General features: G+C 48.3%; 1 protein-coding gene across 1 annotated transcript in view; it reads left to right on the forward strand.

Moving 5' to 3' along the window:
- Positions 1-23,544: 23,544 nt before the first annotated feature.
- LOC126518177 (phospholipid-transporting ATPase ABCA3-like) overlaps positions 23,545-24,398 on the forward strand; it is a 75,700-nt gene continuing 74,846 nt past the window's right edge. The window contains exon 1 of the mRNA XM_055064752.1: positions 23,545-23,660. Coding sequence (XP_054920727.1) covers positions 23,639-23,660 — 22 coding nt within the window. The 5' untranslated portion in view covers positions 23,545-23,638. The remainder of the gene's footprint in view (positions 23,661-24,398) is intronic.

A 24,398-nucleotide genomic window follows, 5' to 3' on the forward strand; every position in this document is an offset into this window, starting at 1 on the left:
GTCGGGGGCATGTTTCTGGGTACTGGTGAGACGTGCATGGTTTCCTCTATTCACGTTGGGATTTTTGTGAGTGCGCAGGTCTTCCGTACCGAATATCCAAGACGTTATAAGACGCAGTGTCCCGCTATTGTGCGTTGTAGCCTTTCCTTCTGTTTTACCAGGTGCGCCTCTGATTTTCCGTGCCCTGCTGTACACCCCTGTCTCCTGGCGGCGAAAACTAGCCGTTCCGAGTGGGAGTTTGAGCGATTGCTTATACGCCTTGCGTATCATCCGGTCAAGTGCTTCCACTTCCAACTTCCACATCGCTGAATTTTGAATGCAGTGCCCAGTACGCCATGCGGCGCACAACCAGAACCTGCACAAGTTGTATCTGGTCCTGTACCTTGAGCCCCCTCTCCCTGCTTGTCATTCCTTGCATCAAGCGCACGACGTGTGTGGTCGTGTATTGTAACTTCTTCATAGCGTATCCTCCACCCCCGACCTTTTGTGACTGTAAGCCGAGGATACGAAGTTTCTCGACCATTGGGATTTCTTTAGGACCTATTCGCAGCTGGATGGTTGGTGCCTGGGTTGTTAAACATCCTTTTGAGCGCTTCTCGATTATGAGGAGCTCCGACTTCCCCGGCGTGCATGGCAGTCTGCATGTCTCCGCGTATCATACTACGACGTCCACTGCCTCCTGCAGTGCCTCCTATTGTTCGTATATGCACCCTCCGACCGTCCATGTTGTGATGTCCTCCGTATACAAGGCATGTCTGATCCCCGGTACTTTCTCAAGTTGGGCTTGGGGTTTCATCACGGCCACGTTGAAAAGGGTCGGCGACAGCACTGCTTTTTGTGGCCTCCCTCTATTAGTTGTGTCTACTCGCTGTGACTTCACATTTCTCAGTCCATGGACCTAGAGCATGAGACAGCTGTGAAGCGACAATGACACATATAAAATTAACTCCAGCACTAGTTATTTCTTCAAGAACTATTGCCTGCACAAATGCTGCTGCACGCACGTTGTTCGAATTACTGGGGCGGGAAAAAAGAGCTGCAGGAGCCATGGCCTCAAGTTATCGCCGCGCTATCCGCGTCAGGTCATCTGACAATGATGGTCGTTGCACTCCTAGCCTGTCGTCACTCCTTTATGATGTCCTGCACAGTTGCGTAATTCACGCGCATGAGCAGTTTGAAAGCATCATCAGTTATCCCCTTCATTAAATGCCCAACCTTGTCTCACTCAGCCATATTGCTATCGGCCTTACAGCACACAGCCAGCATGTCCTGGATGTAAGAGACGTAAGATTCTTTCAACGTCTGGGCACGGTTCACTTTCTTAGCAGTGCTCTTCTGTCTGGCGGGACGGCCGAACAAGTCCCTCAGCTTCTGTTGGCACGTGTCCCACTCTTTAAGCTCTTAAAAAGAAAATATAAGGTTTTGCGTGGTTTTGCGTGCCAAAACCACTTTCTGATTATGAGGCACGCCGTAGTGGAGGCCTCCCGAAATTTCGACCACCTGGGGTTCTTTAACGTGCACGTAAATCTAAGCACACGGGTGTTTTCGCATTTCACCCCACTGAAATGCGTCCGCCATGGCGGGTATTTGATCCTGCGACCTCGTGCTCAGCAGCCCAGCACCATAGCCACCGTTAAGCTCTTCCTCGTGCTTGTCTTGCCACACCTTTGCCGTGCCTTGCAGGTAGAAGACCAAATTATCCAACATAATCGTCGGATCCCATATATTGTGGGCACTTATACACTCATACTTGGTGATGCAGTCTTTCACATCGAGTTGGTCGGTGCCGCAGAACGTTCCTGGATCACGCGGTCAAGCCACAAGAACCGTCGTACATACATACATAAATACATACATACATACATACATACACACACACACACACACATATATATATATATATATATATATATATATATATATATATATATATATATATATATATATATATATATCATGGCATAAAAATTATAATGAAAACTTATAGCATAAGAAGCCATCAAGGGCACCAAGGACAACAAGGAGGAAATTACTTGTACTAATTCAAATAAAGCAATTATACATTAAGCACACACACACACACACACATACACACACACACACACACACACACATATATATATATATATATATATATATATATATATATATATATATATATATATATATATATATATATATATATATATATATGGGTAAAATTTAATTTCGAATCCGTGTTGTACACCAAAAAGCATGCTGGCAATAGATGTGAAGGCAAACTCCCTTTATACGCTTAGATAGGTTTATTGTGATATATATGAGGAGCGTGTACGTCCATTTTGAAAACTCACGATTTCGGCGTATGAAGCTCAGCAATAAATGTTGGCACATCGCCGAGGATGAGGTGGGCAGCGCATCACTCACGGTGGATGAAGGATGACCTAGATAAGAAGAGGCGAGAGGCAGTGCGGAGGACGTAAGCGGTAGAACGGGCGTGGTGCCAGCTCGCCGAGGTGACTACAGATGACTACAGCGCCGAGCTAACTCGACGCTCGGAGAGGCACGTAATCACTTTTGAATCGGCGTTTGGAAAGATGAGTTAAATAAACAATAAGGTAATAATTAGAATGACAATGGCCGCAGAATTGCGAAAAGGATGCTTACGGGAAGTTTAACATTAGATAATCATATAGAACGAAATCCGTAACGTCCGTAGCGCAGCTTCACGGCAATGCTCGCATGATGGCGAAATCTGTCGTGTAGTCAGTCGCGACAACGGCGCATTTGTTGCCCGTTGCAGACGTAGCAAATGGGCCTAAGAGATTTGATGCCGACGCGAAAGAATAGTTGGGACGGGACATCGGCGGGATGTAAGCCTCCAGAGGTTAATAGATCAGGGCGTTTGGCGGTGCTGACAGATTACACAGGCAGTAACGTAGCGGCGCAAAGAGCGATGCAGGCCGTGCCAGCAAAAGTGGCGTCGTACTATATCGTAGGTACAAGACACACTGACGTGGCCGGCGGTAGGTGCGTCATGCAGCTGCTCAGAAACTTCTAGCCACATATGGGGAAGTAGGATGAGCCAAAGTTCCGGTCATCAGGCTGACAATTGCGTCTGTGCAGAACGACGCCGTTCCCCAGTACGGGTGGGCTGACAGTGGGTACAGGATACAGAGCAGCTACCCGACAGATAAGGAGACGTGAAGAGGCATCAGGGGCACGATCGGAGATTTTCTTCGATACGCGTCCTGTTCGGTTGCTGCAATGTCACAAAGTGGCAGTATGCAAAGAAGTTTCTGAGAACGGGGCGGAGAGAGCAGTCAATCGGCAAGCGGTGAACTCCCCGGAAGTTTACCTCCCTCGTTTGTCGTCTGCTTGCAGACCGTATGCTACAAAACGAAATGTTTCTCGTCTTCCAATGCATGAAATCTTTATATAAAAGAATCTATTTTTTCTTCTCAAGCTCAAATACGTTTTCAAATAGTAGTGCGTGTGACTACTGTAATTTATAAATATTAGTTTCTCTGCGTCGTTCCTAGGTGCTGTCGCACACAGGGACAAGAATGCAGAAAAAAAGAAATGACCGGAACACTGGCGCACTTTTCAAGAGAGAGCAACATTCCAGTGGCTCGCTGGCACCGATGATGGGGCCCATTTCGCTGTACAACCAACGTACTCTTTGTTTCGATACACTGTCTTTCGCTTTCTGTCATTTCTTCAAACGCGTTTCCCACCGCCACCTGCTCTCCTTCCTCCTCGAGCAACGCTAGCGCAAAACCTAAGTTCCCAATGCAAGCGCAATTTTTCTCGAATTAAACTATGGATTGCATCCGAACGTGCTATTCAGCTGCCGAAGCCACCGTCTCGATCCAATCCAATCCATCAGACGTGCCATGCGAAGCCGGTCTCGCAACGAGCGATGATCGATGTCATCTCCAAATTTCCGAACTCCTGTCGCGCTCGGCACCTAGCAGACGACGTGCTCGGTGGCAAGATGATTGACAGGAGCGTGTTGTCATTTTGACGTCACCAAAAAGGTGGCTGCGCCCCGCGGCTGGCGACGTCGGCGCGGAGGAGGCCAATCGCGCCCGCCGGTAACCGAACGAACGCGCCGAACAACGATCTCCGATCGCACCCCAGGGCATTGCTCAATGCGAATTTCGTGCGTCTAAAATGGCTAGGAGGCAAGCATTGGTGTCATGGGCATCATGGTCTGGACTGTCGACCGGGTGACCGAACAGATAGTGGGGGTGGATCTGTAAAGTGCTAAATTTATTTAGAACAGTGAACGTGCGGGCTTGTAGCCGCAGCGCCCGCCGACCCAGTCGTCCACTCGCGTCTTTCGCCTATTAGAGCCAGCCCAGGGCGTGGTGGTCAGTGATAACGAAAAATGGGCAGCCAAATAAGTAAGGGCGTAACATGGCTACTGCCCAATCTAACGTGAGGCACTCGTGTTCCGTGATAGAGAACTTGCGTTCTGTGGGTGAGAGAAGGTGTCTAGCCTACGCAATTACACGCTGTGCGTTGTTCAAGTGTTGAACAAGAACAGCTCCTATTCCATGGCCACTGGCATCTGTGAATTTCAGTAACAGCAGCTGGGTTGTACTGAGCCAGCTGCTGCTGGCTCACTACGACCCAGCTGAATGGGGAGCTGTTAGCTAACGGATGAGGGTGGCGCATGTTTCGGCTTGTGCAGGGTTCATGAGAAGGAAACATGTTTCTTTAGTAGGTCAGTGAGTGGGCGCGCGGCATGGATAGTGTTCTTCATGAAGCAATGGAGGCGCATAGTCCAACAAAGCTATTGACATCTACTGTGAACGATGGTACAGGCAAGTTATCGACCGCGCCAGTATCGTCAGAGTCAGGTTGAACTCCTGCGGCACTGACAAGGTGGCCGGGAACAGTATTCTTGCGATGTCCAAAGTGGTTCTTGGACGAGTTGAGGTGCAGGCCAGCACGTCGATAAACAGCAAGAATTGCCCACAGCTGCGTAAGGTGACTCACAAATGGCGGGGGAGGTTGACTAACATAGACAAGTGGGCCATTTATACCGCCGAAGTGTAGAGTCCCGAATCCGATCGAAGGCTACCGGGGCATTACAGACGCCGAAAAGCATAACTTTTAACTAGTAAAGCCAGTGTGCTGTTACGAAAACGATCTTTTCACCATCTATGTCATCTACAGAGACCTACCAATACCCAGAGCGAATGTTTATGGACGAAAATTCCTTGGCTCCGAGCTTGCAGTCCAAGGCCTCATCAATACAGCTTGGCGCATGCCCTTCTTGAGATGTCGGTAATCGACGCAAAAGCCCCAGTTTCCGCACTTCTTAATACGAACCACTGAGGACATCCACGGACGAGACGAATATTTGACGACGCCTTTTGTCAGCATTTTATCCACCTTATGCTGCATAACTTGTCCTTCGGCATAAAAGCGGTATGGACATCGGCGTATGGGATTGGCGTTCCAAACCTGTCGCGATAAGAAGCTCAGAAGCGATCGTCCTGCCAAGTCTGTCTTGTGGAGGCTTGGCCTGATTGAAATCGCCTGCGCATGATGCTGCAATTTGTGGGGATTGACGAATACGCTGGCGCTGCTGCGCGGGCATTCACCTGTTCTGCCATCCCTATGCCTCGACCACTTTCCACTCGTCTGCGGTTGTCGGCGGTGGCGCTGCACTCGTGCTCCATTTGCGGTGGGGGCGCTCAGGATGCCGCGTAAGGGCGCAGATAAGTCTACTGAATAAAACTCAAGGCAGCGATATTCCTGCTGGCCCGGCCTCTCCTTCTACTGGTGTCCTCGCCGCTCCTGCTTACTCTCGTCGCTTGTCCTCACAGTTTGGTCGCTCGCTTCGGGGCATGCGGCTTCGCCTATAGACTTAAGCGAGACATTAAAAGTTGTTTCGTAGTGTTTGAGCATTTATTTTGACCCGTATGTGGGCTTCTTTATTGTGTGCTGTCCTAGGAGAGATGATGGAATTCAATGAAATCGGCAGAAGCAGATGATTTTTGAGCTTTTTTTGGCAGAGTAAGTGCGCACTTGTTTTGACTCTTTGGGTTGGCTGCCTGCTTTCAGTTAAAAAACTTTTAGAAGAACTTCTTGCTGGGAGAGTTGGCACGTGGCTATGTTAGGAAGAGTTGAGCGTATAAAAGGACCAACACCGGAAAGAACGCTCTTTCCTTCTACGTCCCTTTTTCCGGCGTTCGTATTATTGTACGCGCAACTCTTCCTAACTAGAAGCATTTTGAGGCTAGTTTCATAGACAAGTTCCATTTAGTGTCCATTTCTGTCTCTAAAATCGAAGCTCTTTGTATCGTGAATATTGTTCACGTAATATACACGATCTTCATATACCTTCCAGCCTTTTATTGGAGTGTTATTACGTCCACGACCAGTGTTTCTGCAGGCAATAACATTCCCGCGGCTTGCACAGCGCAATCGCCTTCGCGAGTTATTTCTACTGCATTGATCAGATTTGTTATTTCTACTTCTAAGACTCTTGCATGGCGTAAAAGGGCTACGACGAAATCAAGGTTTCGCCGGTGCACGCGAAATGCGACGCGTTTGTGTGTGTGTAGCAGCATGTAGCACCTACTGATTCAACAACTCGATGTGTTTGCGCTGCTTGCAAGGGCGTACCTGCGTACCTGCAGGTACCACATCTGCTGCCATGTGTCTACCTTGCGTAGCTGTATAATTTAATCATGTTAGTACCACGATGATCAAAGGTAAGGGAAGTGACATATTCGCCTGAATAACGCGAGATTCATGTATAAATGTGCGCAATCAACACAGAGCATCCCAACGATTGTCTTCGGTGCGTCATGACGCTGTCATCTCAGCATGCAGTGAAAGTCGTCGTACACCTTCATGGCAAACTAATGGGTCACGCTGCCTCCCAGAGGCAAACATAACAGAGGAAGCTACCTTTACCTGATTTGTAAACAAAACATTTGCGTAGACGAAGCGAACACATGAAAATGGATTCCATTAATGAGCTTTTTACAAACGTTGGCCTTTTCAGCTGCAACGCAATTGTAAAACGCGGTAATTGATCTCCGTCTGGCGAAATTTATTTACAGCGCCTAAGAAAAGCTTGGACTGACAAAGCGATGTACTCTCTGTTGCACAATACTAATGCGCGTTACATTTTTAGCACAATATATGACAGAACACAGCCTACGCGCTCCATAGTTTCATACACTTGTTGACGATAGCGCAATCAGGAAAAAAATCTGAACGTGCACCGAGAATAGCACCCGTGCATAAGTTTACCCATGCCAGAGCTCCGTACCTGGTCAACAAATAAAAAAGCTCTGTAAGCAAGCTCGCTGCAGCGTCGCGACGACCAAATGTCATAGTGGCAAGTTTGCCGAGAGGCCGACAGAAAGAAAAAACAAAAGCGCGCGAAAACTACCACGTGATGGTGCTCAACCAGTCCGCCTTTTTAATTTACCTGTGCTGTCCTCTGCCGCGCGCAGCGGGAACCATTATAGAAGGGTGCCGGGAATTTCGACTGTTGATTTGTGTACCTGCGCCCATGTTGAGTGAGCGTCGGTTCTGCGTTTCGTAGATCGCGAGTATTTATTGATGCCTTCTCCGAGGCAGCATTTCGTTCCTGTAAGTCATGTAGCCGACGCCAATTACTTGGTGAGCTGGCTTGAGTGCACTGTTGGGCTAACAGTTCTGCTGATAGAGGTACACCGTTTGTCAAATCCCTAAAATGAGGTTTGAAAAGACCAGGTGCTTAGCAGAAACACGCCATTCTCTAGTAGTCACCAATGCAAATGCATCAGTAACGTAATTTTGTAGACGTACGACGTATAATAGGGAGCCATACCGATAGAAGAAATGCAGGATGAGATCTTCTCTACAATCTTCAACCAAAATACGCTAGACACGATCTTGAGTTGCACAGATTGTCTGCTCCCCCTGCAGAAAAGAACTGCAAAACCAAAAAAAAAAAAAAAATATGGCAGCTGTGATAAGCCATTTCTCCATTGGTGAACTCACTTTTTGCCACAGTAGTATTCCCCAGTACTGAATAGAACCATTTTTTTTTTCTTGCTTGCCTGCTTTTCGCTCAAGTAATTGCGCTCACCCACTACTGGAGAAAGAAGAAAGTAGTTGAAGGGTTTTTGGTTAGAAAGTGGGATGGGTGCGGTAAAAGATATTGGGATGTAATATGTACGCATTAAAGATAATAAAGGTTTAAATTAGATATACCAGATGATACTAATAGATTATGTGATATTAGACTAAAAAAAGTGTTGTTTAGATGAGCAAGTGCCACTTTATCAATATTGCGACGTACGTAACATTTTTTTCTCTAAGGCACTATAAGGCACTCTCACTCCATCCTGTTCTAAGCAGATCTGATTTATTTTGAGCAAATGTAGAGTTTCATGCGACATTATGTTCCCTGCTGCTCAGCCAAACTGTTAAGCGTCATGATAATTTTCATTTCTTTTGTGTAGTATTAGGTTACCATGTGGTCAGTGCTTTAAGAAATAGCGTAAAACACTTAGCTTTTTTACCCAGAAATTTCGTATGAAAAAGTTCTAGAACTTACCGGCTCGGCGTGTGGGTAGCATGACAACTGAGATTAACTACATTAAGCTTGCAAGTTTCGTTTTATCAATTGTAATTGCGTAGCCCGCGAAGGAACTGGACGGCCGAGCACTAATGTTCGCCCCCTTGAAGCGCCGCGCGATTTATTTTCGAGAAGGCAATGACGACGCAATCTGACCTGGCGTGCCCGCAGCATCCGCATGGTACCCAACCCGACGAGCGCCATCACACTTCCCATCACCGTCAACCTGGTGTACACGGCTTGGCTGCGAGCACTGACGGCTCAGCCGGCGGCGCAGATCAACGTCACCATCGCTTACATGGAAAGCGGTGAAAGACCGTCTTCATTAGACGGCATAATTATACGCGTCTCTTCCTGGGTGTACTGGGTATTCGGTCCGTCAACGACCTACACGTGTGCCTTCGTCGTGTACTCCGTATTTCCGATGACCGAGCGGTTAAGCGGAGCCCGAGACGTGCAGCTCATGACGGGCCTCTCGGGCGTCGACTACGTCTTCGCCCACTTTGTCTTCGACTTCATCTACCACCTCCTCTTCAGCGTGTCGTGGTGCGCCATCCACTACGGTCTCAGCTCCTACTCACTCAGCACAACCGGTAGGTGGGCCCGTTCGGCGGACTCTTTCGAGACCTCGATGTCGCGCGCGCATCGTATGGCGATTACGCAGAAAGGGGTCACTTCCACTCGTGCACTGAGTCCCCACCATTATCGCTTCTCTATAGCTCTAACATTTAACACCCGCAATAAGCAGCGTGTCTCATTATTTCCACGCTCAGAATCATTCCTTGCCACTCGACTTTGAAAGTCGGAAAGGTAGGGCGGTATTCTCGGGCGATCCCTTTCAAAGATGGTTTCACTTTAACAAGATTTCGTGAGACTCGGCACCGGAAACATCCACGTGTACGGCGTACAGCGTTTCTGGCCCGGTGTCAAGCTCGTCGCCTACGCACGGTCGCCGGGAGTGTTGTAGACCGCATACACGCCTTAGAACACGCACCTATTGAACGAGATAGAAGAAGGAAGAAGAAACATGTGCTTACTGCGGTAAAGCTAGGGAAACTATGGAGCAGGTTTTATTAGAATGTGAAGATGTCTACCCAGCGGTCGATTTAGCCACCACTGGACTCTTTGAAGACTTTGGGTTCAGCGAGAGCAGCGGAAAAGTAAACATGTCCGCAATAGAGATTATTAAGAGACAATTGGAAGATTGGTGGAAGACAACTAAGGAAACGTGAAAAAATGGAGACGTACAGAAGCAAAGTTCACAATAGGGAGTCAGAAAAACTGGTTATGGGAGCTTATAGTGTTTTTTTTTTTTTTTGCCTAAGTAGGACATTCAGCAGTAGAAGAGCAAGAGCTTGGTAGCGCAACCCACCGCTACTTTCCAATGTTGCCGCTCATAACATCCATCCATCCATGCATAAATCCACGCGTCCAGTGCCAAGTCTCGCAAAATCTGACGAAACTCACACAATCTGCGGACGTGATCACCGGACAATAGCGCCCCCAAACGCTAACCCCATAGCAGTATATATCATACAGGTCTAACAGTAAGTGGGCGCTAATCGTGCGAAACAGCTCTGCATGCCTACTAGCACGCTTCTTAAAAGTCCACGTCTTCGCCTGAGTTAACGTTGGCAACTGTTCTCGTAAATTCATAGCTGAGCTTGCCACGCTCTGCAAACGCTGCTGTTCCCACCTGCGCCTAAACTTACGCGGCCGTTGCGTGGTAGAAATTGCAAATTGCGGTTGAGTCGCACGATGTCGAACAAATAAGCAACGCTTTGCATATACTGAGGTGAGCATTATGAAGTATTCTGCGCATCAACCACAATTTTTAATTATTGTACTAATTAAGTTCCGAAAGAACATTTCATAGCTTTTTGTATGGATTTCCTCTCCTTGAGCATGAAATAGAGATGAACAAGTTAATGTAATTTTCTTTCATGTAAAATGTTCTTAGGCATTTGTGGAGATGTCTCACCCTTAACTGGCTTTGCTTAGCCAGCACTCGGAGAAGTGGCAGCTTCGGCCATGCCATGCGCATAAGCTGCATTTTGCATCCCAGCTACTTATCTAAAGACGGCTCTGATATCGCATCATAAAACTGTAGGCGTATGTCTCAGAAGCGAATGAGAAAGACAGCTCACCCGAATCAACGCAGAATAAGAACCGTGAGCCGTGGCTTCGTGTGCGACGACCTGGCACCGTCTTTACTATGTTCTCATGCGGGCACGTGCTGTTCGGGTTCTAGGCGCCGCTCAAGGGAGGGTACTGCAGGGCCCCCCGCCTAGACTGGAAGTCAGAACCAGACTGAGGGCCGGTTATGGCACTCTAGCGCTAGGTCAGGTGGCGCTTCGAGGCTTTTCATCGCGGTTTCCACGTAAGCCCTCTTAAGGCGGCCTAAGCTGACTGTCTTTTCACGGCCGTTCTGCAGTAGAGTGGCGGTTTTCGGGGTGCGGTGAAGGACGCGGAATGGTCCATCGTAGACCAGGGTTAGGGGTGGTCAGACAGCGTCGCGGCACACTAAAACGTGTGCTGGAAAGGCCAGGTCGGGGGTCCACGAAGACTGTACTGTGGCGGGAAGGACGGGGCGGAGTATGCCGGAGGCCTTTAACCCACTCCATGGGGCGTTGTAGGAATGTATGTGGCTGGGCTGGCAGCTGCGTTGATGTGAAGAAGTCTCTGTGGAGAAGCACAAAACTACCATACACCAGCCCTTCTGCTGAGCACTGTAGGCTTGTCCGGACGACGATCTGTAAACCCAGGAGCACAAGCGGCAAGTTGTCAATCCAGGTGGCGCAATTGAGGCGGGTAGCCAGGGCAGCCTTCAGTTAGCGGTGAAGGTGTTCCACTTTGTCGTTGGCACACGGGGGATACGCAGTGATACGGCAATGTCTGGCACTCAGAATGCGATTAAGGCAAGCAAAGAGGGAGGACGCAAACTGGCGTCCACGGTCTGTTGTCACGGTGCCAGGACAACCGCAGCGTGATACCCATGCAGAAAGCAAAGCGTGGCCAACAGTCTCAGCCGTGGTGTCATGAATGGGAACAGCCTACGGCAAGCGTATGAAACGGTCGATCATGTTGAGTATTTAACAATAACCTTGAGACACAGGGTAAAGGGCCCACGATGTCTAGATGAACATGGTTGAGGCAGCAGCTGGGTGTAAGGAAGACTTGGGGAGGCTTCTTGGTATGACAGGATACCTCTGTCACCTCACAGCGAAAATATTTGCGTGTTCAAGCGCGCCGATCACCGCTAATTACAGGCCAGGCATAGCGCTGGGGGAGAAGGTGCTGATTAGCCCGAATACCTCGGTCGTATATAAAGTGGAAAATAATGCGACGTAGTCAAGGCGATACAAAAGGGCGGGCAAGGTCTGCTGAGACATCGCACCACAAGGGATCAGGCGAGCATGGATGGGGCACAAGCCGTAGCGGGAGAGAACTCCCAAAAACGGCGAGCTCTCTGTCATTCTTGTGTGGAAGAGAGTGCGGCCCAGTCGACGGTTGGAGATGGAGAGTAGACCGCAGCTATACAAGAAAGGGCCTCAGCGGTGGTGTTGTAGGCACCTGTCGCATGACGGATCGCGGTTATAAATTCGGGGATGGCTAAATGACGGAGTTCGCGTCACATGTACTTCGATGAGTTGGTGTGGAAAACATACGTCCGTGGCTTCTGATCGGTCATCCGGTAAAACTGGCATCCTTCCAGAAAATTCCGAAAGTGCTGTAGTACAGATGGCTAGTATCTCTCCGCCAAAGACGTTATAGTAGGTCTCAGCAGGACGTAGCGTCCGAGAGTAAAAAGACAAAGGTACCCACTCGGAGTTAATACACTGCTGTATGGCAGCACCTACCACTACGCTGGAGGCATCCACTATCATGCGAGATGGGGCGCTGTGGATGGATGAGAAGCACGCCGTTCGTGACTCCTTTCTTGGCAGCAGTAAAGACGCCGTCGGCTTCTGATGACCAAGGAATTGCACATGACTCGCCAACGGTCCATCAAAAGAGATCGGCGACTGTTCGAAGCAGCTCTGTACAGTGAGCAATAAAGCGCCTGGGAAAATTCACAAGCCCCAGAAATCGGCGTAACTGGCGCTGTGTTGTAGGCTGGGGGTAATCCTGGATGGTCTTGCCATGGGACGGCAGAAGGCGTATACCCTCGGATGGTATGTGATATCGCAAGAACTCGAGCCCAGATGCGCCGAACACACACTTGGAAGCGTTCACAACCAAGATGTAGGACTGTGAACGTTGGAACAAAGCACGTAGATGGTGGTCATGATTTTGAGGCGTAGGGCTGGTGATGAGGACAAAATGAAGGTACGCGAACACAGTAGGAAGGCCCCGCCTGACCTCAGCGATGAACCGTTGGAAGGTTTGAGCCGAATTGCGAAGTCCAAGGGCACCGCAAACGGCATCGTGATGGCGGTCTTCGGTATGTCGATATGTTGGATGGGAGTTCGGTGGTATGCCTCAACCAGGTCCGCTTTGCTAAAAATGGCACAGCCGTCGAGGCGCCATGTAAAGTCCTGCATGTGAGGCAGCGGATAGCTGTCGTGGACAGTCTTGGCGGTCAACGCTTGATAGTCTCTACAGGGAGGCCAGTCACCACGATCACACTTGGGCCCTAAATGCAACGGAGAAGCCCACGCACTCGAGGATGGGCGTATAATGCCGAGCTGCAGCATGTGGTCGCACCCCCATCTGACGTTAGCTAGAAGGTCCCCAAACAAGGGCTGGGGTCGAGCAGCTGCTGGTTGGCCACGGGTGACGATGTGGTTTGCCACTGTATGTTTGAGCGTCTCAATAAGGTTGACTGGCTTTGTAACTCCGCGAAATCCGCCCTGACTTTTTCGAACGGAGAGCAAGGCATGAGCGTACGAATGCCCATGGGAGCAAGGTCGGACAGGAATCCAGAGATGGAGAGAGGAGTCAGACCGTCTGTGAGCCGACGACACAGCACACTGACGTCCAAGTCGAAGTATGAAAGGAATTCCGAGCCGATGATCGGGTGAACTACGTCTGCAATGACGAAGGCCCATAGAAAAGTGCGAATGCCGAGGTCAAGGCTGAGAAATCGGAGTTCATACGTCGCTATAGACGAACCAACTGCCCTGATGACCTGGAACGATCAACCTTTGCCGGGGAGCCGCACTGATATCTACTCCCATGCCTACAAGGAGCCGGGCTCGAGCGAACTTGTCGGTTATCATAGAAAGGCGGCTGGGACAAGGGAGACCATACGCCACCATCAGTAGATCTCGGTGAGCGTCTCCGAGCCACGAACAGAGAGGTGTGCACTTCGTTGCACGGTGTCAGAAGCGCCGATGGTACCAGCAGAGAGGAGAAGGGCTGGTACTGGACTCCAAGCTTGACGTGTGTGCGGAAGAGCGGGATGACCGAGACGAGGCAAACGGTTCTGCAGTAGGGGGCTCCGGAGTACGGCAATTGAGGTAGCAACCTCATCGATGGGGGCCTCAAGGCGCTATATCGCCTGGTCTAACTATTTATGGGGTTTTACGTGCCACAACCACTTTCTGATTGTGAGACACGCCGTAGTGGAGGACTCCTGAAATTTCGACTACCTGGGGTTCTTTAACGCGCACCTAAATCTACGTACACGGGTGTTTTCGCATTTCACCCCCATCGGAATGCGGCCGCCGTGGCCGGGATTCGACCCCGCAACCTCGTGCTCAGCAGCCCAACACCATAGCCACTGAGCAACCATGGTGAGTAAATCGTCGGGTCTGTAGGATGTACGACAGCTGTGATGGACGTGGAGGTCACGTGATGAAGCCGATCGGCGAGCGCCGCCAGGCGGTGTTGCGTTCTCCAGGGTAGCGTATCCCACCACTGCCGAGTTGTTGCGATGCCTGTTTATCAAACTCGACCGACGTTACTATAGGGTAGCGGGGAGTTGTCGGCGGGCTGCAGGCACCCTGTACACCATGGTGTACACCTGTACACCATGGTCACCAGGCAGAGATGAGACGACTTCTAGTGCGAAACTTGCACAGTTGATTGGTTGGTGAAAGATAAGCAGAAGAGAATAAAGCTTGAAAAGTACACTGCGGGGCCCTTTAAATAGGCCCACTAAAGTCTTAGGTGGCATGTTGCTCACGTCAACGCCACGTGATTGCACTGAGTTCCATGGGGCTTGGCGGCGGCAGCCACCCACACGGCGACCTTTTACGAGCCCGCCTCCACAGGTGGCAACCAGCAGGTCCGGGCTCGTAGGCGTTTATCCTTTCTTCTAGGGAACGTTGGTTAGTGGAAGTTCTCCTGTACAGCTTGACAGTTCGTGGAAAGGGCCTCAGGTTGTGGATAGGTGGCTGATCCATTGTCCCAGTTGACGTCTTCACGAGCGTGCCTCTGCTGGCGGCAGCCCAGGGTTTCTGTCTAGTTCGCGGAAAGGGTTTTCACGCACACACACAAAAGGGCCTGTGAACACTGCATGGCGGCCGCCAGACCAGCATCCACTTGAGACAACCACAGCGAATCAGGAATCTATTCTTCGTTTCGCTTAGGCATGCACACTCACGAAGGGGCCTGTAAGCACTGCGGGGCCCTGCCAGACCGATCATTCACTCGAGTCAACCATGGTAAATTAGGAATCCATCCTTCGTTTCGATGAGGCATGGCGGTAGCGCATCCTTTCTGCCCGGGGTGTTACACGCCAACCGTAACAGCGGTCGAGGGTGACGTCACCTGCCGCCTCGAGGACGAGGCGGATGGGCTGGCAAAGGCGCAGGAGGAAAAGCTCTCGAAGCAACGCTGACTGCTTGGGGACGTCGCACTCCCCGAGCTGGTGTCGGATCCAGCGGAACAGTTAGGAGGGTCGCCGGTCGCCAAGGTTCTCCTCAGTAAGAAGCTGCTAGAGGCGGAGGCGTTCCGACGGCATCAAGCTCTCCAGTAACTTGTTCTTGAGATGTTATGGCGTAGTGCCCGTGGGGGCGCTAATAAGGTCGGAGAGGCCGCTCGCAACGTCAGGAGGGAGAACCGAGGCGGCGTGGTGGTAGCGCATCGTTCCCGAGCTGATGCGGTTGAGGCAGAAATTTCGCCTCAATTAAGTGAAACCAAGCTTGCGGGTTCTGGAGGAGGCGAACCTACAGCAACGGGACATCCTGCAGACGTTAGTCCTGTTTCGTGAAAGGTTCAGGCAGATCAGTCACTGTGTTCGTCCTAAGTCACCACTTGTAGGTTTATGCCTCAGAGGTGAACATATAAAGAGAGCTGGCCAGAATAAAAGCAGGAATATAACCTCGATCTGTAGCTTCGCGTGTCACCACCAGGCGCCATCTATATTTTCTTCTCATGTGGATGCACGTGCTCCGGGTTGTAGCTGCCGCTCAAGGGAGGCCGCTACATACGTAAAGGCTAATTTAAAAATCACTGTGGCTGAAATGACTTGGAGAAAAGCGAGTGCATAGCTTTGCAATCTCAGCGTGTTACAGGCAATACGCTGCGGCGTAGTATTGTGTTACTGTCTCGCATGCGCTCAGCGAATGGCATATTCTGCCTCCAACGATTTAGTGTGCACATCTGGGGGGACATTTTCTATCCTGCACCCCCATTTACCTTTTAATAGGGACACTAAAGGCAAAAAGAAAATTCACTTCTGAGAATAAATCACCTGCGTACAACAACAAAAAGCTCCCTAGTAGAATTCAGGATGGTGAGTCAGAAAAGAAACGAAAACGTGAAGCTGGTAGCGACGCTAACTACCTCATTTGGGCCAACTTAGCTCGTTATGAATAAAGGTCAATTACATTTTATCCTAAAACAGACTAAGACGGAGCTAAGTAAGTTTTGAGAGTATTTGCTCCCGCCACAATGGGGCAAATACTAAAATATAGTTTGAAATCAGGGATGGCACACTAACATAAAGTGTTTCACTGCGATAATAAACAGAAGTATAACGTATATTATTTTTGTCCTTCCAGGTAGCATAGAGCAGAGGTAGAACACCGAGCCTTTATTCTGAAGTTCGGAAGTTTGAACCATCCTTTAATCAGCTACATTTTCACGCTTGATGTGGCGCCTGACACCTTCAAAACTGCAGAGAGCCAGTAGGCCTATATTAGTTCAGATGCAAGAATATTGGAAGATCCACTAAGCTTCAACAAGATACTCGCTCACCCCAACAGGAACTGGCCTCCCTTTTTCAGTATCCGTACGCTGCCTTACTCGTGACTTTTGCAAATAACCCTTTGCCTTGGTGCCTTGGTGCCTTTGTCTTGGTGAGGAGCACCTCATCAAGACGGCGGTCAGACCTGCGAGGTGGCAGAGAGCGTTAAGAATGTGTTCATCCGCACAGGCCGCCGCTGGAAACTGTGCCTGGCAACCTTTAACACACGCTCTCGAGTGGGGCTAGCTTTGCAAGCATCTTTGAGGAATTATCAGGCATCGCGTAGATTATTATTACACTTAGTGAGGTTACAACTGGGGAGCCTTATAGAGAGCCGAATAACGGCCAGGCTTCATGCTATCCTGCTATCCTGCTTCCTCATAAAAAACAACACTACGTAGGATTTATAATTCCTAAGAATATAGGTGGCAGCCTTGATGAATTCTACAGCAGTATAGCGAGGGTAGTAGTCGTCATAATAGAGCAAAATATGAGATATCGACTAAAGGTAGCACACGCCTATGCTCCAAGTTCCAGCAGCAATGATTAGGAAATAGGCCCGTTTTAAAAAGATGTTCAATTAGCAAAGGAAACGGGCAAGCTCAACATACTGTAGTCATGGCAGACTACACTGCGAAAGCAGAGGGAAAACCAGACTGGGGAACAAGCAACTGGCAGCTACACAATCAATTCAGCAACACTAAAGCAGAAGTCTTCCTGGACTTGGTGGAAAGGAATAGACTCCAGACTGTGAAAACCTTCTTGAGGAAGCGCAGTAGCAGGAAGTGCACGAGGAAAAGCCCTATTGAAGGAAGAATAACTGAAATAGATTTATTACATCTTACCCTAAACAGCAAAGTGCAGGATTTAGAAGTGTTACGTACGGCAAACGGGCTGTGACCATTGACTGGTGAAGTCTATGATTTTTCTTCATTTAAAGAGAGAAAGTGTTACCTTTTTTAAATACAAACAGGCCTACCGAGAAATATTAGGGCTAAAACCACAGGAATTCAGGCGGTTACTCGCGAACCAATATACAGCTTTAGGACAGGAAAATTAAACAACATACAGGTAATGAATAAAACCAGAACTAGGTTGATTTCAGAAACAGCAGTTGCAGTGAGAGTTAAGACACTAGGACAACCAGTAGGTAAGCTCTCTCAAGTAACAAAAGGACTTATTCAATAAACGACAAAGCATGAAAGCGTCTTAGTCAAGCGATGAGATAGAATTCGCTAAACTCCCAAAGTCATAAACAAGGATATAGTAAACAGTACTCCAAGCAAAAGCGTCTGAAAGATTGAGGAAGCAGTAAAAGTGGCCTAAACATGAAATCAGTCAGAAGAAAGCTCAGCCTACTACAGGGCGAGAACTATTAAAGACAAGTAGGGTAATGTCATCAGCAATTTTGATAGTATAGTAAAAGCAGCAGAATTCTATACGTACCTGTACAGTACGCAGAGCAGCAATGATACCTTCATTCAAAGCAATGATAACCGGGATACAAAGTCTCCTTCTTTACCTAGCCATCAAGTTTGAAGGGCCTTGCAAGATATGTCCAGGAGAAAAAGAGCAGAAGAAGAAGAAATTATTGTCGATTTATTCGAAAATGGAAGAGACACTATGCTTGAGGAGCTTGTGACCCTTTACACGCAATGTCTCGCGACTTCACGTGGGCCAGACAGCTGCAAGCATGCCAATTTTATATTCATCAATAAGAATGGGGAGGCTAAAGAATTGAAAAATTATAAGCCCATTAGCTTGCTTGCAGTATGGTCTAAATATTCACTAAGATAATTTCAAATGGAATCAGGGCAACACTTGGATCAACCAGGCCAACAGGGTAGCTTCAGTAACAGATATTCTTCCTCAATTGAGAAATCCGCATAGTACGATCAACCTCTTTAATGGCTTTGATAGATTATGAAAATTATTTGATTCATTAGAGATAGCATCACTCACGGAATCTCTGGTTAATCAAGTAGTACATGAGGCAGACATGAATATTTGAGAAATATCTACAAAGATTACAGAGCTTCCTTGGTTCTAAGCAGGAAAACTGGTAAATTATTTATCAAGAAAGAGGTCAGGCAAGACGACACAGTCTCTCCAAGCCTATTGATCACAACATGCTTAGAAAAAGTATTCAAGCTATTAGACTGGAGACTGGTAAGCGTTAAAATGAAGATCACTGGCGAATATCTCAACAACAATTGGTTTGCAGCTGACATTACCCTGTTCAGCAATACTAGGCAAATGAATGAGGACTTTAAGCGAGAATGTGTAAGATCGGGGTTTAATATTAATATCGAGACGACAATGGTGATGTCTAATAGTCTGGTAAGAGAACCAAGATTCATGATCGCCGCACAGCCTCTTGAGTCTGTGCAGGAGTATATTTATCTAAGTTTCTTATTCGCCTGGGACCCTGATCATGAAAAGGACAATTACAGAACAACAAAAGTGTGTTCATGTGTATACGCCAGGCATTAACAAATCCTGACTGGGAGCTTAGCACTCGCGTTGAAAAGTACTGCATTCTACCTATACTATCATATGGGGAAGAGGTTGGAACTGGGGAAAGAATCTTGGAAGTTACAACGCTCGCGTACGAGTAAAATACCACGGAAAGAGCGCTGGAGTGAAAAATGATAGGCGGGACGTTAAGAGACGGGAAAAGATCGGTGTGGACGAGAGAGCTAAAGCGGTTAGCCGACATTTTAGTTGACATGAAGACAAGAAACTGGGGCTAGGTAGGCCACGTAATGCTCAGGGTAAATAACCAATGACCATTAGAGTTACAGAATGGGTGCCAAGAAAAAGAAAGCGCAGTCGAGGACGGCAGCACGTTAGGGGGGGGGGGGGGGTATGAAATTGGGAAACTTGCAGACGCAAGTTCTAATCTGCTTGCACAAGACGAGAACAACAGGAGACCGCCTGGAGATAAAAATAGGATGATGATGAATGTTTCACGTAATGATCAGCCCTTGAAAAAAATACAGTTTTGAGAGCATACTTTAACATTGAAATATTATGAAGCGCTTTCGTTTTATCACTTTAAATAGAAAATTTCTCTGCGTACCAGCACTCCACCATATGACGTGTCGTCATTGTCGTCTATGACGCCGACAACAAGCCATCCCTACTCTATGCATCATGCATACTGTCCCTGTCAGATGTATGATCTCTTTGGTGTGATTCGGCACCGGTACTTTTAAGCACCACAGAAGCCTTCACGTATGCGCCATGAAACGCAGTAAACATTTACTATCGTTTCGCTTACACTTTAGAGAGCATCTCACCAGGCGCCATTCTAAATTTCGGTGACTGGAAGTTATGAAACGCCCTGTAAGGGCATTTTACACATAAACTTTTCACAGCGGTTCATTACAGGAGGGGGCATCAGAAATCACTGTCCAATTAGCACGCCGCCAAGAAGCTGAACCCACGATCTTTGGTGTTAGAGCGTGGTCGTAGGTGATTAAGGCAGAGGTAATTACGGGGACGTCAATTAGGTCACTCTGACCCAGACCTGTGGTTGTAAAAACCAAGTAATAAGAAGTAACAGTACATTCATATGAGAATGTCAAATAATTTATTGAATATCTCTTTAGCATGCAGGCTTTCGCCTTCGCCATCTTTGCCATGTGCTGAAGTGACTTAACCTTTCTCTACATTTTCGCCCGCAGCAGAGCCGAGAAACACTATGAAGTCCATGCCACTTTCCATCGGCTAGCGTCCATATGGCGGTGTTTTTTTTTTCGTGCTTCTGCCACACCGCAACCGCGAAACGCCGTCAAGGCTCTCCCCTTTTATCTCGACTGGCCTTTTTACGGCAATGTATTTCCGACACCTTCTCGCACACCACAGCCGAGAAACTCCGTTACGCTTGGCTTTCTCCTTTTGCCTCGACTGGCGTCCGCATGGCAGTTTTTTTCGTGACTCCCGCACCGGAGACGAGAAAACGGATCAAGGCCCCATCGCCTTTGCTAGGACTAGCATCCACGAGGTGTCTTTTCTTTCCATGCCTTCTCCTACACTGGAGCCAAGAAAGCCTATCATGGCTCTCACTTATTGCGTCGGCTGGCATTCGCAAGGCCTTTTTTCATTCCTTCTCCCACGCTGGAGCCAAGAAACCCCTTCAGAGCTCTCTCCATTTGCCTCAACTAGCGCTGCCAAGGCGGTGTTTCTTCCACGACATCTGTCACACCAGAGCTGAAAAACTCCATCAAGGGTCCCTCCATTTTTCTCGACTGGCAACTTCAAGGCGGTGTTTTTTTGTTCAATGCCTTATCTCACACCAGGGTCGAACACTCCATCATGCCTCTCTATCTTTGCCTCAACATGCGTCCGCATAGCAGTGTTTCTAAAGCGATAGCGTTAAGGGCCCCTTGCCGCAGGAAATGCGGCGTTGGCGTGTGGCGTCGGGCATCCATCGACTAAAATCATTTCAAATTTAATTCCGAACTACGCGTACCCCAACCACTCTTCTACTACCAAAGTTGCTCATAGCTTGTCTTTCATTCTTCAGAAAGTTATTCCTCAGAATTTTGAGAACAGGAGCCCAAAAACAATTATAATTAAAAAAAAACCGACAGCGCATACCTTTTATGCTATTTCTTCTACCTGAAATATTAAAAGTGCGAAACAATAACGGGAGACTGACCCACGCAAGATGTCACGTTTCTGTCAGAAAGCTTGCCTTCGTGCATAGTGTTCACCAGCAGCGTTTTCCCGTAAACATTATGGTTACTTAAGCTACTGTTGCCGGGAAGCATGAAAACCTGTCAGGCATGCTTGAATGCTATCGCGTTCCACTCTTAAAGGCGATGCTTAAGCATCATCCACATTTTATAATCAAAAACGTGTGCCACTTCTGCTAAAGTGGTTAGTAAAGGACCTCCATGCTAGTTACTACAGGATACAAAGGGAGCGTGCCTGTGTTTTTCCATTTCTTCCGGACCAGAAAGGGGAGAAACCTGTGTGTCGCTGTCAGAACTCTAGTGTAACCTGCTGCACGTATGCATCGAGTAAATATTATTCACTGCGTTCTTTCAACATTTTTTTTCTTGCCTTCCTCCATACTGAAGCCAGAAAAGCCCGTCAAGCCTCTCTTCCTCAGCCTCGACTAGCGCACGCAAGGCGTCGTTTCTTCAATGCGTTCTGTCACACCGGGGCTGAGAAACCTCATCATGGCTCTCCACCTTTGCCTTGACTAGCATCTGCATGCCAGCTTTTTTCTCGGCCTTCTCGCTCACAGGAACCCAGAAACCTCGTCAAGGCTCTCTTCCTTTATCTCGATTGGCGTCCTCACTCCGGCGTCTTTTCGATGCCTTCTACCACACTGGAGCCCACAAACCCCGTCAAGGCTGCCTCCCTTTCCCTCGAGTGACTTCCGCAAGGTGGCGTCTTTTCCATGCCTTCTCCCGCGCAGTAGTCGAGCGATCCCGCATCTTCGTATCTTAGCACACGTAGTCATCTAAGCTTTATCGTCGTACGCACAGTAAAATGTAAGCTGTGCAACGTGAAGCTGGACAGAGTGAAGCTTCAACAACACACACTCGGGCTATTTTCAACTCCGATGATAGTACACCGATGTTGCGACGAAGCAGGAGGATCAGAAAACCAGTTGTGCGGTTGTGACCGCGAAGGCCTGCTGAACTATTGTATTTTTGTCTTGTTTGGGTGGGGAGGAATGTGAGAGATGCTCATTGGAGCACGCACCGTTACATTGACGCGACGTGTTTTTAACGGTTGGCACGTCCGGCATGTTACGTGATCACGATGTTATATAAAGCAGCATCCGTGAAAATAAAGGAGATGTCTTTTCATGTGTGACAAGGTAGTTTCCCTTCCACTGCTCCCTGCGCGCTGGCTATTAGAAGGGGTTCATATAAACTCGACATCCACTTTGTCTCCGAGAGTACGTGCGAGCAAGTAAATGCTGGCTCGCACGCACACACACAGTATGCAAATACAAATATGCATGCCCACATAGGCTTGAATGAAGGGAAAATCAGACATCCACCCGTTCGTAGCAATTGCTACAAAGGAAACCCATACGGATTCCTCGAAAGAAAAGCCTCAGAGTTGAAGAAAAATTCGTCCTGGTCCGGGACTCGAACCCGGGACCACCGCCTTTCCGGGGCAGCCGCTTTACCATCTGAGCTAACCAAGCGGCTAGCAGATGGCAGGGCGAAGTCGAATTTGTCGACAACGCGAAGCAAAGGCAAGTGTTTGATGTAGTAGTTCTGCGGAAACCAGCAAGGTGGAGGGAAGTAGTGAATGAAGAGATAATCAGACATCCACCCGTTCGTAGCACTACTTCTCTCCACCTCGCTGGTTTCCGCAGAAGTACTACATCAACCACATTGGCTTGTACAGGTCTGCTCACATTCATAGTCATCCACGAACGCACATAGTTAACGTGCATACGCGCTTCGAAACGCTCGCGCATGCGCGTACTCACGCACGCATATACAAGAACAGGGAGCGATGGAATAAAATATTCTAGGCGTGCCCTGTGGAATAATTCACCCCAGCGTTATCTTTTAATTGTGTTTGTTATTTTACAATGTAGCCTTGAGAGACAAGAACACAGGGTTGTGAATGAGTGAGCAGGCAGGAGTGCCCGATATCGTAGTTGACATTAGGAAGTTTAGCTGGGCATGTCATGCAAGAGTTGGGGCACATAACCTTTGGTCTGTAAGAGTTAGAGAATTGATGCCCCGTGAAGAGAAACTCAAACCGGGATAGGTCACTTTCGCGTCATGATTACGCCATAAAATCAAGTTGTGTATGTATTTTATTCTTTTTCAGGCCTCTTTCTCCTTGGTTTTGCGTCTGCTGGACCGCTGTTTATTGGCACTGGCTACCTGGCGGCAGAACTCGTGGGGACCACAGCGGATGCTTTCCAATGGATTATGATTGTGTTCTCGTTCGGAGGTAAGAAGCAACCCCATTTTGAGGTCGCTGCTTGTATTTATCGAGAGAGCACCTTGAGCCTCCACAACTTCGTTGAAATCCCTTACAATTTTAATCTTATAAGAGAGTCAACACGTCTTTAAGCTCAGAAAGCGGTACAAGGCTATCGTTCTGAAGCGGCTTCTCAATAGCATTAACGCAATTTTAAGCACGAACAGGCAATAATTGATCGAACACCTGTTACTTGTCATTACATCGAAGTGGAATGTGCGATCAGACTGTAGCCAGTTTATAAACATGTTGCAGCTACAGAGAAAAAACATTCAACAAGAGCGGACACACTGCGAAAACTAGCCATAAGGAACACGTCGAGGTCTAGTGTTCACATGTTCCGTTAGCTGACGCGAACAGCTGAAGAAAGAAGTACGTGAAATTAATGTAACACGCAGTTTTAATTTTTTTTATTCTGTCCCGCTAAATCCAGAAAGTGTTGCGCATAGAGTAATTTCTCCATTATGACTTAACTTCTCGTACGTTACCTAGCGGAAAGCTATTGACAGGCCAGATGCACCAGATGCATGCGCCAGACAAGTCACCATAACGCGCGACGCCCGATGCATATGTGAGCGTTCGTCTGTTCGGTGTTCCCTTTTGTCTTGTTTGTGTAGCTGCGTGGCCGTATTTTGAAACGATCCACTTCGGCGATACTACCCCTTCGGTGATACTTCGCCGCAAAGGCCGCGCTGATTAGCTAGTTGA

The sequence above is a fragment of the Dermacentor andersoni genome, chromosome 11 (genome assembly GCF_023375885.2).
Source record: "Dermacentor andersoni chromosome 11, qqDerAnde1_hic_scaffold, whole genome shotgun sequence".
NCBI lineage: Eukaryota > Metazoa > Arthropoda > Arachnida > Ixodida > Ixodidae > Dermacentor > Dermacentor andersoni.